At 44.7% G+C, this 19,358-nt stretch overlaps 1 protein-coding gene across 1 annotated transcript in view; it reads right to left on the bottom strand.

Annotated features, from left to right (window-relative positions):
* Positions 1-19,358, bottom strand: part of ICE1 (interactor of little elongation complex ELL subunit 1) — a 56,959-nt gene that overhangs the window by 36,986 nt on the left and 615 nt on the right. The window contains exons 2-7 of the mRNA XM_059173598.1: positions 6,917-6,975; positions 6,361-6,395; positions 3,710-3,728; positions 2,856-2,967; positions 1,263-1,339; positions 220-257 (exon numbers count right to left, since the gene is read on the bottom strand). Of these exons, the coding sequence (XP_059029581.1) occupies positions 220-257; positions 1,263-1,339; positions 2,856-2,967; positions 3,710-3,728; positions 6,361-6,395; positions 6,917-6,975 (340 nt within the window). The remainder of the gene's footprint in view (positions 1-219; positions 258-1,262; positions 1,340-2,855; positions 2,968-3,709; positions 3,729-6,360; positions 6,396-6,916; positions 6,976-19,358) is intronic.

The raw sequence follows: 19,358 nt of genomic DNA, 5'->3' as shown, positions 1-19,358 counted from the left end.
TTGTGCTTGTGCGAACACCAAATCAGAGGAAAAATTGTTAACAAAGTATCTGTACAGTTTAAATCTAAAAACCTGGGCTCAATCTAGGTAAATTCAAGCCCAGAAGCATTTTCAGCAAGTTCTTGCCTATATGCCCCACCTAGCTAAATTTAAACTTGCACCAATGATCTGTGCAAAGACCAGTGGCTTCCATAGCTAGATAACAACAGTGCCAGTTACCTTCCAGCTTCTTCACCTTGGCTTCTAGTTTCTTCTTCCTGAGAAAACAATTTTATAAATAGTAAAAACACATATATGTTATATATATACACACATACATTAACAATATATGTGGGTGTATATACAGTATATACACACAATTTGTGGTACATTTTTTAAAATTAAATTTTTTTTATTTAGTAAAATTGATATGACAACGAAATGTTGGTCATGGTGGGCACGGTGCATCAGCCACTGAAATCGTCAGCAGCTGTTCTGGGGTAGAGTCAACGAAGAGAGAACAGTACACCATTTAGTTTATAACATCTCTAGAAAGAAATCTGTATCTTTCTGTCATGCCACATCTGGGAGTCTCCCTGAGCCACAATGGCCTCATGTCCAGGCTAAGCTGATGCCCCCCCACTGGCCTACAACCAGTCCAGCATGGCCACTGTCACTCTTGGGGAGCATGCGTGGTGGCAGAGATCACAATTCCATCTTATGGGAAGAAGAGGCTGGAGAGCTGCACCAGTTTTCGGACAGAGTTTTGGGTCAAAGAAGGCAGGTAACTCTGAGAAACTCTCTGAGGTACCATGACATCACGTCTACATCAGACTACTATGTGTGTAGCTCACAAGCTCTGTGAATTATGTGACTATCATCACTTGGATGCTTGCAAACAGCTTTTTATTAATGGTAACAAAGACACCCATTCCACAGCACACCTGTTGAAGTCCCGGTACAGAGGACGGAGCTGACGATCATGTTTGAAAACACACAGACATGTACACATGCGTGCATACGTACAGACATAAAACACTTCCTATGGAGTTCTTCCTTTGTGCAGCTTTTTAACTTATCAAGACTTATCGATCCTCCTTGTAATCCTCCAGGGGAGGTCTAATTTCCACTTGACAGACCTCTAGACTAATGCTGCGTGCCTAACTAGTTTAAGCTCCCAGTTACAGCCCATAACCCAAAGACAGAGAGGAGAGAGCACTGATCTAAGAACTAGCCATTTTCAGACATGAAAACCTAATGTCGACAGGCATTTTAGAACTTACTGAGCATCAGTTTTCAAGCATTCTTCTTTTACACGTGCATATTCCTGGTGAGTATCTTGGTACAACTTGAGAGAACTCTAAGAAAAAGATAGCTGTTGTCAATTTGAAAGTCAATGACCATCGGTGAGAATCTACTTGGAACTTTGACCTTGATAAGTGAAATTATTACCATTTTTACCAGTAAGAAAATCAACCAAATGAGTACATTATTATTAGACAGGAAACCAAAGCATATTCTTTGAACATTTTAATAGAGATAATCAGATGCTTAACAGATGTAATATGATTAACAGTCTCATCAAACAAAGCTACGCCAGTTAAAATGTACTAATTTTAGGGCAACTCCAAATCTTCCTAAGACTGAATAGCCAATATTTTCCTTAACCAGTTAAAATTCAACAAAATCTAAAGAAATTCTAGAGCTCAACAAATATAAGCTATCATTACTTGTACACAAAAATATAAAACAAATCATTATATTTAACGATCACTAAGGAAAATGTGCTACCGTCACTCAGCAGGTACCTCCTGATAGCCACCACAGGACAGGAAAGAGTCTGTTGCCAAGCACTGTATCCTACTACAATGTGCATATGATAGGTCTTTAACGGCCACCGACCAGATGGACTTTATGACCCCCTTTTATAGATGAGATATCTGAGGATCCAGAAGCTGACTTATTTTTCCAAAGTCACAGAGAACAAGTGACTAATCAGCATTTCACATTGAGTCTGACTCCAGTGTTCATGCTTCCTCTCAGACAGAGCTGACAATACTGGTATATATTGGAAGCAGACAAAATTCAATGTTGTGGTTGTTTCTGTTTAATCTTCTTCAAGTAGTTACATATACAATGAAGACTTTCTACAGAAGGAGGAAAGCCAATCGCTGCTCAGGTACTCCGTAAGACCTCAGCCCGGTGCACAGCATTACACAAACAGCACCTGTCGGTGACTGAGAGCCAGACTCCACCATGAAAAGCGCTCACTGAACAGGCTGAGAGGCAGGCATCATTCCAGCTTGGATAGGATATGTCTCACGACCAACTAACTTCATTGGCCTTTGAATTATGTTATCTATAAAAGCTATGAATTCTCTCCTAAGACTCCTGAAAAGAGTAAACCAAAACTTATAACAAGCAAGTTTATAGCATTTTTTTTGTACTGCCCCAAGCATAGCATTTTAAATAACTGTGTTACTGCAACTTGCTTTTGAAACAGAGAACACGATCTCTCCACCTTTAAGTTTAAATTTTTGCAGATTCTTTCACACTTACAGCAAAACCAATGTGAAAAGGCAACCAACACAGGACACACAGAGCCCTAAAAATTTCCAGCCAGAAGGTTCCTCTGCAGAATCTCAAAGACCACATAAGCAACTAACACAGCATCAGAGAACTAGTAATTACTGTGAGGACCAAGCCATTAATTAACAAGTTCGATGTTCTCTAAATAGAGGCATACACTTAGTGATTCTTGAGTACCCCTTGTTTCTTCTGTTAAGACATAAAATACCCCCTCATACCAATGACAGTGAATAAACAGATGTTAATTTATGGAAGATAAACTTTTGTAGGAAAATTTCTCTCAGTACCTTCTTCTCTTCCAGCTCTGCTTTTAAAGACCCCAATTCTTCCTGACATTTCTGCAGAGGAGAAATTTTTTGAAGCATCTGTTCCACTTGGTGATGCAGGGTACTATTCTCTCTAAAAATGGACAAGATATTAGCATTATTATACAGAAGCACCTACAACGATTTATTAAATATGTCGACTGCTGCTATTCTATTTTTTCTAACTTGGAAGAAAAAAGGAATAAAAGAATCTCTCTTTTTAATGCCTTCCTTTTATACCAACATGATTTTCACACTGCTCTTTATTCTTTGACATTATAATCTGCTTCTAATAAAAGTACATGAAAATCTCCTTGAGAAGCAGATTCTCAGTCTGATAGACAATATATGAAAGGACAATAAGCCAAAAAGTAGTATTAATAATAATTATGTTTTTCCAACCTTAAACTCAATCCCCATTTATCCAAATTAAATGACAGGCAATTTGTGATCTGGTTTATAACAATGTTTTGCTTTTTTCTAGGAGATGAATGTATTCAGAATATGAAACACCACTAAATTTTCATTCCATTTTAAATTGTTTAAAATACACATGATAACCACCTTACTAATCCAATTCACGCAGACAACAATAAGCTACATTTCAATGGCCACGCCATCAGTAAAACTAACAACTTAAATACCAGGCTGTAATTTAAGACCTTGGTAAGAAATTCATTTGGGTAATTTAATAGTAAGGAAAATATAAATCTTTTATGATGACCATCTAAGCAACATTCTATATGATGGGTCAATCCTATGCAGCGCTTTGACTATTTATAAATCTAGTCTGATCAGGGTCCACCCCCCAACCCACCATGCAGACATGTACTTACCTTCTTGCAAACTGCAGCTGTAAAACTTGTTAAAGAAAACTCTCAGTTTTATCTGATACTTGTCAGAAGATTAAACTCAATTAAAAACACCTGTAAAAATCTCTGTTCAATGTGTATACCAGGCAAGTTCACAATACCTAAAAAACAATTTTCCAAGGTCCATTTATAAAACAGTGTTAAAAATTTTTACTAAGTTACTCTATTTACCATAATATATACCTAAAGTTAAAATATCTACTTCTCTAAATTAAAAGGCATTCAATTACATCATTGATTAACACTGAGTTCGGAGAATAAATACAAAGCAACATTCAACTAATGGAACACTACTTTGGATCCTATAAATAACAAAATCCCCAAAAACCCTAACCTGAATTTCTCAAATAGTCCAGAGCATAATTCCAACAAACAAGAGTCAGATACTAAGGAGAACCATATATCACTATACTCAATGAGTAAAGAAAAAAGAAACAGGGGCGCCTGGGTGGCTCAGGGGGTTAAAGCCTCTGCCTGCGGCTCAGGTCGTGATCTCAGGGTCCTGGGATCGAGCCCCACATCGGGCTCTCTGCTCGGCGGGGAGCCTGCTTCCTCCTCTCTCTCTGCCTGCCTCTCTGCCTACTTGTGATCTCTGTCAAATAAATAAATAAAATCTTAAAAAAAGAAAAAAGAAAGAAAAAAGAGACACATAAAACCTAGATAACCTCTCACTTTCACAATCTACACAATATGGTAACTCCGTTTCCTATCTCATGCTGCCGGTGAAAACAATCATCCTTTTAAATTTCACCTCCCCCAAGTTTCTATGCATACACCATGAGGTGGCAAATGTCTGTAACAACATGTCTCTGTAACAACACGCCTCAGAATACAAATACAGACTTCTCCAGATTAGGGATCATACTCACCCTGAATTACCAGTCCTTGCAAAAAAGAGAAGTTCAAAAATACCTGATGAAATAAAATGTATCCTCTCCTTGCGAAAAAGGAAATAATAAACTTAACAGAACAGTCAGAATTACACAAAAAGGTAAGAAATCAAGGGGTGCCTGGGTTGCTTCGTCACTTAAGCATCTATCTGACTCCTGGTTTTGGCTCAGGCTATGATCTCAGGATCATGAGATGGAGCCCCTCGTGGGGTGTCTGCTGGAGAGTCTCCCTCTCCCTCTGCTCCTCCCTCTGCTCGCTCTCTCTCTCTCTCTCCAATAAAATCTCTAAAAAAAAAAAAATGGGTAAAAAATCAAGTTACATAACAAACCCATTTAAACCGGCACCTTTAGCACCTTCGGTTGGAAGAGCAAACTACTACACACCTAAGGTACAAAAAATACATATTTGGGGTAAACACCAAATGTGTTAAAAAAAAAAAGAATCAATATTTACTTGTACCCAAAGCTGAAGATTACCATATCACCGAATGGGTATCCCACCATAATTCCAAGGTTTATCAATTTTTAATAAACTATTTTAATGGTTTTGATTTAAAAATTTTATAAATTTTTAAAAGTAAACCAATTTCCCTGCTAGATTACATGTGTAATTACCTCATAAAGTTTATGCTAAAAAGGATATAATGAAAGTACGCTGTCCTGATACTGGAATTAACTGGCTACCTATCTCCTATTTAGCTAATTAAAATACTTATAATAACTGTTTCTGTACGGGTTTCATAATCAGAGATATTATCCTTGTGATAATATACGTTTATAGTTTAACAGACTGAGAATTTAAACAAATGAAATACAAATATTCACTGACCTAAATTTTTTAATGTAAAAATTCAGTACTAAAAATAAATCTAAGTCTTAGGCCTTGATTTTATTACTGTAATCAGACAAGTCAGAGATGACGGCACCAACACAAACAAGTAATCAGTGACCACGCGTAAGTTCTAGGAGGCCAGAACTCCTATCACAGCAGGCCTGGGGTTCCTGCCGAAGTGGAAGAGCAGCATCTGTCCCAAGACCTAGGCTGAAGCGGCACTTTAGTGAATGCCTGAAAATGGATCCATGCTCATTTTCATGGGAGATTTCATTCACAGTGTTTTCACCAAGAAATGCAGAAAAGTCAGTTACACACACTGTTTTCACCCTATCAATAACATATCTCCCAGAGGCCAACTACACTACAGGTGCACTGAATGGTTACTGAACAAATGCTCACCAGACTTGTCTTGTAAATACAAAATCACACTGTGATTATGGAGATCAATCTATCCATCCATCCATCTACTACCCACACTCATTCTCTACAAACCACAAAGTGAATTAACGGAAGCCCTTTTGCCACTACTCCAAATATTCCTACACTGCAGGCTCTACAAAAATCCTGAGAAATTCTCACCATACACGATCCAGCTTCACTTATTCCTGAGCCTGAAGAAGCTGTCATGTCTTGAGTACAAATGAAAAAGACCTACCCACTAAAAAGTTAGAAGACCTGAAGAAAATGAAAATCGGTGACAAAAACAGAATATTCTAAAACAGAGACCATCACGAATCATGTGCTCACAGGAAAAAACTCCTGTTCACTGCGCTGCTCAGAAGCTCCTGAGCTGTAAACACTACCTTCAACTGACAATTCCCATGGTTCTTCTAAGAAACTACAAATAAGTAAATTTAAAAACTCAAAGGAAAAAGCTAATAAAAGGATATCATCACATTTCTTCTGATATTCTGTTAATAAATTACTGCAACAAAGAAAAGAATTATGTTACTTTTTTGATCTAGAAAATACTGTTGACATCACTTTCAAAATATGCCAGGCCCCTTTCTTCCCAGGCCTCCTGCAACAAAACATGTTTAATTAATTAAATATGTATACACACACACACACATACACCACCTTCAATTATTTTAAAGCATTGAAATGATATATGAACTTTAAAAAAATAATAAATCTCCTACCGTGGCTATGAAATACTGTGAGGAAATCTGAGCTCCAGTCCTAAAGCTAAGGAGGCTTTAAAGATAGAAAACAGCTTTAAAATAATTGCCACCTTAGGAAAAATCACTTCCTGACCCACAGGCCTGCTGCAAAGGGCTTTGGACCAACAACACAGGCTTCAGCCTGCGGACAAAGCCCACCAGGGTTCCACCATGACCCACAGCCCAGTGGCCCAGGTGAGAGACTGAAGGCCTAATACACCACCCGCTCTGGCTTATCTGTCAGGTTCACAAAGTTCAACAAAGCACAGGAAAACATACTCACTCTGTATTAATAATTTTCTGCTTCAAGGTAATTAATGCTTCAACATACTCATTTAAATTCTGAAAGAAAAAAAAAAAGCCACAGTCAGCTACTTATTTCTGTAATATGAATGATTATAAGTATACTTTCCATACCATGTGACTTACTGTAAAACGTGAACATACTTACTCTCACATAAACATACAAATACATACAGGTATTATTTACGTTGCAGAAGAACACAGACCAACTGTTTGATCTTGAACCCATGCTGTACCTCTCTGAATCTTGCTTTAGGTGAACGGCGCGCTCTCTGACAGTAAGGGGGTGTGCAGACTCTCTCTCTGACTGTGTGCTCTTAGTGGGAATCTGGTATGTATTTACTATTTTTAGTTCACCAATTACCAGTAATCATCAGTCTACAACTCACTCTGCACTATCTCTGAAAGGATTTAAGACACCAAAAAGTCACATAAATCATTAAAAAAAAAAAAATAACATGGGAAGAACAAATAAAAAACTTAAAATAGGGAGGAAATTCAATGAAAAATTCATTTTTAAAGGATCTATATATATTTTAGAGACCAACCACAAATCTGGCTCTAAGTTACTATCAATTCAACAGGGAAAAGATCATTAGTAACACCCCTTAAAACGTTACTAAGATTTAAAAACCTATTTTTTTTCTTTCAAGGCACTATGAAGAAATATCTTCATATTTCTTTAGTAAATACTTCAGAAGAACTTATTTTTCACTGATTATCCTAAAGCATCTTTTTCTATATAATCCAAATGATTTTGAGAATTACAGAAATATTTCCCTTTATAGTAGTCTGGGCCTATCCTTTGCAGTCAGACATGTAACGTAGCAGTTAAAAGTAAAAAAGGTCCACACAGAAATACGTAAATGAGAAGTCTTAGTTTGGGGTGCATACGTGGCTCAGTCAATTGGGCAACTCGGGTTTCAAAAAACTCCTGGTTTCAGCTCGGGTCCTGATCAGGGCCTGGATGCCCACTGATGCTCAGCTCGAGTCTCTGGGTCCCTTTCTTTTTTCTCCATTCCCTGCCCCCTGCCCCAGGGCGCGCGCGCACACACACCCCCACACACACACACCCACAGGCTCTCTTATAGACAAATAAAATCTAAAAACAAACAAATAAACAAACACTTTGTCTTCTTTTACTGCCACCAGCAATGAAAAATCTCTATTCCTCCTCGCGGCTCTCCTCTCAGAAGTGTTCCTGCACACGTAAAGGGCAGCTGCGTGTGCTCAGTCGGCCACTCAGCACTGAGGGCCACTCGGGTTCTTCTGTCCCCACCAACCGCAAACCACCATCACTGTCCCTGCCCGTTCCTGTGAGACACTTACTTCCCTAGGATCAAGTCCAAATAGGCTTCCTGAGTAGTCATGAGCTTTGAAAATCTTAGAGCCATATTTTGCCACTTATATTTCTGTAGGAGTGTGACTGAGAAATCTCTTGCCGTTCAGTTTCTCTCTACTAATAGTTCCTTAACTCTGCTCGCTGGTATGGCTGCACTTTCCTAGGAGCTGCGATATTTGAATAGCAACATTTCATTAAATGTTACAAATATACACATAATGTCTGTCACTTGCTCACTAAAATACAACCACATAGGTAGGCATGAAGAAATTCTAAATATTCAGAGCTGAGGGACGCCTGGTGGGCCGAGTCCCTTAAGCGTCTGCCTTCGGCTCAGGTCATGATTCCGGAGCCCTGGGGTGGAGTCCCACATCAGGCTTCCTGCTCCGTGGGGAGCCTGCTTCTCCCTCTCCCTCTCCCCCTCCTCCTGCTCGTGTTCTCTCCCGCACCCTCGCTCTCTCAAATAAGTAAATAACATTTTAAAAAATATATGTATTCAGGGTCACCTGGGTGGATCAGTGGGTTAAAGCCTCTGCCTTTGGCTCAGGTCCTGATCCCAGGATCCTGGGATCAAGCCCTCCATCGGGCTCTCTGGTCAGCGGGGAGCCTGATTCCCTCTCTCTCTGCCTGCCTCTCTGCCTAATTATGTTCTGCCTGTCAAATAAATAAATAAAATCTTAAAATATATATATATATATATATATATATATATACACACACACACACACACATATTTCAGAGCCAAATCTTTCACTTTTTAAATATTTTGGTTTCCTGATATATTTAGAAAATTCTATTGCACCCAAGATGCTAAGGTAAAAGGATTCTTCTCTATGTCATTCTACTACTTCTGTGCTTTTGTTTTGTGTTTTCGTATCTTTAACCATCCTAATATTCGATACAGTAAACTCTAAACATAGTAAGTCAAAAAGACAATTAGTGGACCATACCATATTTGTATTTAATGTATATTTTGCTTTCCACATTCAAAAACAACCTTTCATTATATACAAAATAAATTTCACGTAACAACAGATTTCTGGGCCCTTTGACTCCCTCCCTAAAAGGCAGCTAAAACTGAAGCCAGGAAACTTTTTCCCCAAAGGCAAAACCCACAAAGATGAAAGCCGACTAAAACACAAATGGAAACTGGAAAGCAGATTCAAGATACTGACTTAACAGGCTACAGAAAGTGGGAGAGGTGGCTAGAGGGGAGAGTCTGTGACCCTGGGCTGCTCTGAGACAGGAGGCAGGGGCAGCACTAACAGGACTGGTGGCAAGCTCCCTTAGAGGAGTTAAATCCTCAAACTCCCACTTCTCTGCCACCCCACCATCCAGCAAAAGGTCTGCTGTTTAAAGAATTCTCTGCCTGGGATACTGTGACCACTCTGCCAAAAACAAAGGGACGAGGCAACCCTGTGCACGCTAACCTGACCCTGACCACCTGCTTGTCCCCATTTCGCTCCCAGACAGGGGCAGTGGCAGCCAATCCTTTGCCCTCTAGGCACGAGACAGAAAGTGCTTTCTCTGAGGACATCTAACCAACACTGCCAGGATATCCTTCCAATAAACGGACCACCAGACCTTCTGCAACGAAGCTCAGACTTCAGAAGCCCCACACGCTCAGCATTTCCAGTCAACATATTAGCCAATAGTTTTAACAGGAACAATCATGGACTTCCACGTATCAGAGAAAAACCTGTAACACCAAAGTGAGACCAGAACAAGAGAAAGCAACTTGGAGTAAACAAAAACCGAGAAGAAAACTTCAAAAAGTAATATGGTTAGAGATAAATGTTATATTCACAAAGCAACAATATTTCTGAAAGGGATATACAGAGTTCCTAGAAATTTTTTTTAAAAGCTCTTAAAAATTAAAAATATCCACACCCCGAGGATGGCTGAAACCAAAATGGCAGATGACAAGCATCCATGAAGACGTGGAGAAGTGGGCCTTGGATTCTGTGCCCGACCGAGGCTGGCGTGGACTGGCCGCAGCGCACAGCAGTCTGGTAACTTCTTCGAATGTCCGACACAGTTCACCACGTCATCCAGCAATTCCACTCCAAGGACCCTGCCCAGGAGAACCGAAAACACACATCCATGCCGAACTTGAACTCTGTGACTCAGAGCATTAGCCACACTGGCCAAAAAGCAGAAATACGCTAAAGGTGCACCAAATGATGAAGGAGTAAATGAGAGATCACACAGCCATACCACGTGATTACTTGGCAATGGAAACTAACGAATGACCCCTGCATCGACAGGGACGAACCTGGACAGCGCCGCGCTACATGCAAGGGGCCGGTCACAAGAGGCTCCATGCCACACGAGTCCATTCATAAGAACTGTCCGCACCAGGCAAATCCAAAGACAGAAGTAGACTAGTGGCTGCCAGAGACTGGGAGTGAGGGAGACAGGGAACGACTCTTACTGCCTCAGAGGGCTCCTGGCAGGGGCACCGTGAGGGCGATGGAGAGGAACGTGTCTGACAATTACAAAATGGGGACAGAGCTGCATAACTGTCACTGCACTAAAACCCACGGAATTGTACACATGAAAAGGATGAATTTTATGTGAATTATATCTAAAACTGCAGACCTAAATTAAAGACAAGGAAGAAAAATAAAAGCCTCAAAAGATTTGATGATTAAAAAAAACAAAGTTCCTCCAAACAACGCAAAACACAGACATGAGAAAGCACAAGGACAAATAAAAACAGGTGTACTGGTGAGATCCTCACATGCCCAACAATGAGTTCCAAAAAGAAAGTAAGAGAAAAGACAGTCAAAGAAACTGTGATATTCTTCAAATCTCAGAACTGAAGCCAGAAGTTTCCAAACCGAAAGGTCCCAGCACATAAACAGAAATAGCATCCAAACCATAGAACATCAGCACCAAATTTCAGAGCATCAGAGACAGGCAAAGACCCTACAGAAATCCCAAGAGAAAAATAAAACCAAAACATCCTATACAAAGAATCTGGGAATCAGAGGGGTTCAGGCCTTCAGCAACCATCTAGGACCTAGAAAACGAGTCTTTACGATTTGAAGGAAAGTGAATTCCAGGATAAAATCCGTACAAGCTACAATCGATTGCGAGGGTAAAACGGACATTTTTAAATCTGCAGAATTCCTACAAATTGACTTCCCAGACATCCTTACTTAGGGAGGTACTAAAGGATGCAAACACGACCCACCAAAAGCATGGAAGTCAACCCAGAGAAAATGACGCAGCATCCAAAAGAGAGGTAAGGGGAATCCAGGAAGGGAGCTGCGCCCCAGAATTCAGCAGATACAAAGGCTCAGGAGGGAATTTTTTTCCCTTAAGAAAGCGCTAGAATATCTGGTGGCATGAAAGCAGTAAGAGGACATTTCTACCTAACTGGCAGAGAATTCCAAGTAAAACTGACCATGCACTTACATCATGATTGTGTAAGTACCAGTGACCCCCCCATCCTTCTTCCAGTGGCTAGTTGGCCTCCTTTCCTCCACCGTGCCTCCAGATGCCGTCCGCACCGATAAGTGCTATGCAAGAAACATTCCAGAAATGGGACTCCAGAGTCCCACACAGTGGGATGCAAATTCCTGTCCCACCTCTTTCTGGCTGAGGGAACCTTGGGCAAATTTGTTTAGCCTCCCCCTGCCTCAGGACCCTTTCCAAGTCTAGAGATAAGTGGACTGAAACGCTGGGAGGGGCTGAGTGGGCCAGCTCTAGGGAGTACACAGGATAAGCCCCAGAAAGGGTTTAACCCAGTTCCTAGCATATGGTAAATAGTCCTTAACATTATGGAGATAAGCGATTGAATCAAGGATATCATCATACATCAGGGGAAACAAGAAAACACACGGGAAAGGAAAAACAATCACAATTTACTCCAGAGTATAGCTCTGAATAACACACAGTGATAACATCCACTCTGAGTAATAACTTAAGCAAAACCCTATGCAGGCTAAGACGACGGGGGTGGGGGTGGGGGGTAACAGCAGGGATGCTCAGGTGGGTGGGGTACAGAGTGGAAGGGGAGTTCAGTCTGCACCTTCCAAAGGCAGAAATCGAATATGCCCTACACTAAAAAACAAGAAGTAGCAATACAAGGCTACTATTTCATGATACTAGAGCTCATCACAGAACACACAGTGCAGGTCAAAGCGGAAGGGGAGAGGTGCAGCAGGGAACTGCCGGCTGGCTTCACACGTCTTGCACATCTAGCTACCTCTCTGAACTGTGTTCACGTATATTCGATAAAGAGAGGAATTTAAGACCACAAAGCATGACACAGGAAAAACCGGAGACGGAGGACAGACGGGGAGTCTCAGCTTCCTACAGAATTCCAGGTCCTGACTTTTTCCTCAGAGCTCAAATTTGGGCAGATAACACAGCACCCTAACAACACAGTCTCTTGTTCTTCTCCATTCTGGTCCAAATGCTATTTACCAGGGCTGCAACCATTTCTAAAGTATCTCGGAAGCGTCAGAGTGCAGCAGGCGGGGTCTCAGCAGCCTGTGTCCGTTTATGGGGATACCCTGCACCCCACTGCCGTCCAGCCTCTGGGAGGAAGCAAGGTGCAGGGTGCACCCCCCCAGGAGAGCTCAAAGCGATGTGCTTCCCCTGACTGCTGTTTCTCCCCCCGTGGTCTTGCTCTTCTGGAACGCCTCCTCCAATGCTCAGGCTTCCTCCCAGTCGTCTCCCCTAACCACAATCTATCTTCCTTCTTTCTCTGGCTTCTGGCTTGGTCCCTCAAGCTGCACTTTATGCAGCTAATACAATTCCCAGAGCAGCACGTTCTATGACTTCCCATTCCCCATTTGCTCCTTTTCTAAAGCATACTCTTTTAATTTTATCCACACAATATCCTCCAGAATGTCGCTGTGAACATTTTAGCACTTGGGGAAAAGAAATCCAGGCTACGTTTCTGTTCCCTCCCTTCTCAGAGAAGTGGAATCCACACAGTGGCTGAGCACACAGGGCGAGGAGGGGGCAGCAGGATAACCTTGGCCAAGGGGCAAGCCAGGTTTCATGGGGCAGAGGTGGGGAGAGGGGATGCCAGCACGCTTGGGAAAATGGCAATACTAAAGGAGTCAGCACAATGTGCAGATACGCAGCTGATAAATACAGGTGGTAACAGGACAAGCACACTGCCAAAGTCAACCTCAACACTAACATCATAGGCTGGAGGATTCTTATTTGTGGTGGCTCTCCTGTGCCCCGTGCAAACGTTCGGCAGCGTCTCTGGCCTCTACTAACCAGGTGGCCAGAGCACTCCCTCAACCACTAAGGTGTACATGCAGAGTTAACACAGCAGGTCTGAGATACTGTCCCTGGAAAGGCCTGCTAGGAAGGTGGGCCCTTGGTGGTGTCTGGGAACTTGGATTTCTAGAGGTTTCCCACCATTCTTCCAATGCTAAGAGAGGTTCCCTGTGCTTAACTACATGATGTGCTTTATGCTGAAACTTGCTTTCCTTCTGGGAGCCTGGAATTTGGGTAAGTTCTAGGTAGGCATATGGGACCAGTGCCCAAGAGACACTGCGCCATGTCACAGCGCACTACTGGAGAACTTCAGTGAGTCCACTCACCCTCACTGGGCTTCCTCAGGGTCCCAGCCCATGGCCTTTTCTCCTGGCGGATGTAGCTTTGTACGCTCTCACTATAATCAGCCATTTGGAGAGCAGGACGACACTGAAACTGGGAGTGGGTCTGGGAACACCTGATACAGCGTGACCTCCCAGTGTCTCCACACCTCCCCAAGGAGAATACAAGAATGTGCTCTTCAAGCTTTCAGGTACGTGAAAGGCAGAGAAAGTCTGTTGGAGGCTGCTGAACAGATGCGACAGTGCTCTACGACACACATGCCCAACCAGACCTGGAACCAGCAAGGCAGGCGGGATTCCTGGGCCCACAAGCAATGCCCGCAGGGCCGGGGGGAGGGCACGGAGTGGCACCGACGTTCATGTCCGGACTGAAGGACTGAAGGCTCATCCCGTTGGAAGGTGTTCAGATTGCGGGAAACACACCCTGCGGCGTGTGGGGCAAAGCAAGCATGTGTGTGCCTATCAATGACACCGCAAAGGAGGAGACATCTGAACACCTGGTGAATGGGGTGAAGAGAATACCAGAGTGTTTGGTACTATTCTGTGATTTCCTTGTAAGTTCTTAGTTATTTCAAAAGGAATTATTTTTAAAAATCACACCAATGCCATTAATTGCTCTGCTGGGGGCGATCCGGCTCCCTGTTCAGCTTGAATCCTCTCTGATACCGACATTTCCTCCTCCTACTTATAACTTGTTATTCACTGCTCTTAGGTAAAGCCTACACCGATCTGCATCAGAGCTGAGTGTATCTCTGTATCTCCCGAGCTGTGCTCAAGGACCCTCATGGGGCATCCTCTGCAGAGTGGACTGGAACAAGGCAGGAGGTTGCGAACCCCTCCTCCCCCACCACCAACTCCATTCTGGGAACTTTTCCACCAAACCAGGTGAGAGGCTCCGCCTCCTGGGAAGGCAGGCCCCAGGCTCACATGCATGGTCTTCAGCTGCCCTGACCGCATACATCATGCCTCCTCCAGCACAAACTACCTTCTCCCACCCCGGTCTCTGCACGTGGCGCCCCTCTGTCCACAACACGTTTCTTCCATCTCTTCCTCTTACTCAACTAAGGACCATCCTTCAGACAGACCTCAATTCAGATTCACCTCCTCCAGAGCCTTCCTCTGTCCCTGCTAGGTGCTCGCAGGCTCCCTTGGGTGCCCCCCAGCATGGTACTTATTTCATATACTCCTTCTGGGGTAGTTTTCTCACCATCTGTCACCCTGACTAGATCTCGAGCCCCAAGCCTCTAGTTCATGACCGTATTCCAAAACAAGGCATGGCATCCTAGACCCAGAGATGCCCAAGAAATGTTTACTCACTGAATGAATTACAATTCTGTGAGCCTTCTTTGTCATATAATCATTTACAAATCAGTGCATCTAAGAGAAATCATGATTTAGGTTCCAGATGATCAAGTTCAAACCACTGGCAGTATCACTGGGAGTCCAACACAAGTTCAAATAAGTAACAGGCTCAAATCTGCACCGAGGGCAGCCGAACACCACCGATTCTGAATCTACTGCAATGGTATGAGCTCCGCAGTAGAACCGCGCGCTCTCTCACCAGGGTTCCCAAGCGCTAAACTGTTTATCTCTGCAGTGGAGGATGCTCCTGAAGAGGGGGCTCTCCTCCACCAGAACAGCCTGTGTCGCTGGACTGAAAGCAACTCAGCTTCAGAAGTGTGGAAGTGCACACGGCCCCTGCAGGAAGGACCCGCGCTGCTCCGACGGGACTGCTCAAGTCCAGCAACACGTAGGGACCTTGGACTGGAGCTCAGGGACCCACCATCCCCATCACTCAGCGGCCACAGACAGGAGGTGAACTGAGGGGCTACAGAGCAAAGGCTACCAAACAGGTGCTAACCCACAAGCCTTCGAACGGAGCCACCCATCGCAGACATGGCGCCCATTTGTCAACACGGATGCCCAGACCGCAGGGACAAAGTTCCAGCAAGAAGACGAGACGGCTCCACTCAAGAGACAGCTTCCTGCTGCGGTTCCGAACCAGCCCAGTGTGGCCGCGACCACCTCCAGCGGGGAGACACCCGCAGCCTGCCTGCCCATTTCCAGTAGGTGCGAAGTGCCCATGTGAAACCACCCAGCCGGCCACCTCCGTGCAGGGCACCCGCCAGGCTTGCGGACACAAGTGTCTCTCAGGGAGGGAAGCCTGCAGCCTGTCCTAAGGTGATGTACCGTGCCGGACACCTGCTCCGCTCTCCATCTTCCCCACCCTCATTCCTGAGAGCGAGCTTCCCGATTTCCTTTTCTCACCACTCCTCGGCCACCTTCCGTCAGTAGCCAGCATTCCCCTCAATGACGCCTGAGGACGGCACCTCGTCTCATCATGTGCCACAAAGGCTCTCAGTGTCTCTAAAGGACCGAACGTGCTCACCCGTGCTCCTACCACACTCTCTCCCCCTAAAACTTCTCCCAAGGAACTCCGCGCCAACCCACCCAGGCCTCTGCTCCATCTCAGCGGGCCGTCAGACGCTCTGGGGGCCCAGGTCCCACCAACGGCAAATGTGAAAGCAGCGGAAAATGCCAACTCTGACCTCATTCCAGAACTTCAATCCCACGTTTCCAACACCTCTTGTCTTGGTTTCCACTTCTCTTCCCTCTAACAGCTCTCGGTCACTCTGGTTTTAATCTCTGGATCCTTTCGTCCCCAGATCTGAAATCCATCTCCCCTTGGTAGTTTCTCACACCGAAACCCTTTCGCTCTCTAGTCCCACTCGTGGGAAGCTTCCCACCCAGGCCACTGTCCCCAGCAGTGCGCACTCGGAAAATACCATTCCGAGCTAGCTGCACCTCCTCCGACCCAACCTGTATTCCACCACCTGCTATTTTTACCCAAAACACAGCTCTTATGTGCTAATGTGCAAAATCTGTCTCTACACCATAACCCTGGAAAAATAAGTATAAAACTTAAATGTGGTTAGCATTCAAGATCTTCGATGATCTGCCACGAACCTATTTTTTCAGCCTGCCTTTGCAAAATTCAAGATTCATTTGAGACCCTACATGTAACAAATCACCCTCTTCCCCTAAAAAGATGTTCAAGCAGAAACCCAAATGCAAGAATTCAAGAGATCTGAAAAAGGCAGGGTCTGCTTTTGTAAATCCAGTTCCCCTGGAGCCCAGCTAGGCCCACCGGTTTACTGCTGCCTGCTCTGCTTGTTCCCTGTCCAAGCAGGTAGATGACCTATGAACAATGGGCACACCACAAGCCCTACATCTTGAGGATCTTGCCCCTCGCAGAACAAGTCTGCAGACCCTGGACTGCAGGATTTAACGGGATTCCTCCCACTGATGCTCTGAGAACAGGAGGAATGCGGCAAGGGTGGAAGAGGAGGCGTCCTCAGGAGACTGGAGCCAGAACCTCCAGGCCAGAGAGCACACTGGTTCCAGGACTGGAACGGGCAGCAACCAGTGAGGAGGGAGTGAGTCATGGAGGTGGTCAGGATGTTAGAGAAAGACAGGAACCAAGGAAGACACCTATAGTTTCCCGCCAGGTGCCACCTTTAGCGAAGATGAGGACTGCCATGGGCAGATCAGGCTTTTGGAGAAAGACCAGATCCACAACTGAAAAGCATCACTGACGCCAGCTGTTCTCCTGCAGAGGCACCTCCAACAACTCACTAGCCTTTCGGAGTAAAAGCCCAAATCCCTGCAATGGTGTCTGAGGGCCCACACAATCCCACCCTTCTTTTACTGATGTCATCGGACTTCCTGACTGCTATACCTGTTTTTCTGCCTCCCCCCCCCCAAATTTGTATGCTAGGACACCTTTGGGAAGTGATCAGGTCATAAGAGCAGAGGCCCCATGAATGGAATTAGTGCCCTTTAAAAAAGACCTCACAAAGCTTGGCTTTCCCATGAGATGACCCACCAGGTGACAGGGCAAGTAAACAGCGGAATCAGGCCCTCTCAGACACCAAATCTGCCCAGGCCTCATTGATCTAGGACTTGCCGGTGAACAGAACTCTAAGGAATAAAGTCCTATTGCCCAGAAGCCACCAGTCTATGCCCTTTTGTTAGAGCAGCCCAGAATAGAGCCAGAGCTCTACATTCACTCCGCCCCAGCTACAGTGGCCGCCTCCTCTTCCCAAGCACATCTAGCACGCCCGCATCAGGCCTCCACACCTGACCTTCCCACTGTATGGGACGCTCTCCTCCTCAAGTATGTCCAGAGCTGCTTCTCTCTCCACCTTGGCTCAAATATAACCTTCTCAGAAAGGCTCTTCGAGGATTTCCCACATGAATCCCACCGGCCAGTACCCCTTCCTGGCCCATCTGCCCTTTCCACCCTCTTTGCTTAATTCTTCTCTCCCATATTATCTTCTCATGTAACTTGCTTAATCTGTCTGCTCCCCCTCCTTGAAGCTCCAAGAGATCAAGGATGTTTGCCTTTTTTCCTGCTGCGACAATCACATTGCCTACAACACAGCATGTGACCTATAAATACTTTTAGGATGAAACTGGCACAAAGAATAAATACAATTTATTCAAGATCCAAGAGAACTTCACTCATGCTCCTGGGGTTTTAAGGGGAAAATAAAAATGCAGGTACACACGCCTCCACAGTGCTGCTCAACTCAGACAATGATTTAACTGTTTCCCTTCCATCCAGAATGCAGTGCACAACCCCTTCCTCTCTCCCCTGTTCCCAACACTTAAAACATCTGGGATCACTACGCAGATAATGCACTTAAAAAAAAAAAAAAAAAAAAAGGCAGCTTATCTCGATAGCCTGTAGCCTACATTCCTTTCTGGTCTCCTCACCACAGCCACTCTGCCCTCCGCACCGAGCTCATGTCAACCAGACACTGGTCCGCTTCTTAAAGGCACCCTGCTCCTTCCCCTCCTATCCTTCCCACCTGTTAGTCCCTCCACGGAGCAAGTTCCCCCCACATCTCTGCGGCTCGACATTCAGATCGCCCCATCTCACCTCCCCAAAAACGTCCTGCCCACCAACCCAGCCACGAGACAAGACCACCGTTCCAATTCCTCCTTTATTTTCGGAATATTTAAAATACTCTACGGTCGTACTTGGACACGTGTCTTACTTTCACGAGCAGATCATCTATTTTGCTCCCCACTGTGACCCTGGTGTCTAGAACACTAGGAAGAAAGGGTGATCATTTCATTCAATCTAGGAGGGAGGGCGTGTCCTACTTTGCCATTAGAGGCCCTGACCCTAGAAGCGAAGAAACTCTCGGTATCGGACAGCGAAGAGGATCTGCTCGGAAATAAGTGCCCGGGACTATTTCCACGACCTCACAGGGCTCGGGAGTCGGACCCCGGGAACGCCTCTTGTGTCACCGCAGAGAACAGGCCATTGTGCTGCTAGAGACGTCCAGTAGCTGCAAGCCTTTAACTGACCCACGACCCTCCCAGGCAGCCCGCACGTCGCGCCTCCAGGCAAAGATCCCGCAGGGCGGCCCGGAGCGTCGAAAACCTGACCCCTCCGGGAGGGAGCGTCCCTCGCACTT

This window comes from Mustela lutreola, chromosome 5 (assembly GCF_030435805.1).
Source record: "Mustela lutreola isolate mMusLut2 chromosome 5, mMusLut2.pri, whole genome shotgun sequence".
Taxonomy (NCBI): Eukaryota; Metazoa; Chordata; class Mammalia; order Carnivora; family Mustelidae; genus Mustela; species Mustela lutreola.
This window is presented reverse-complemented; position numbering and strand designations above follow the sequence as displayed.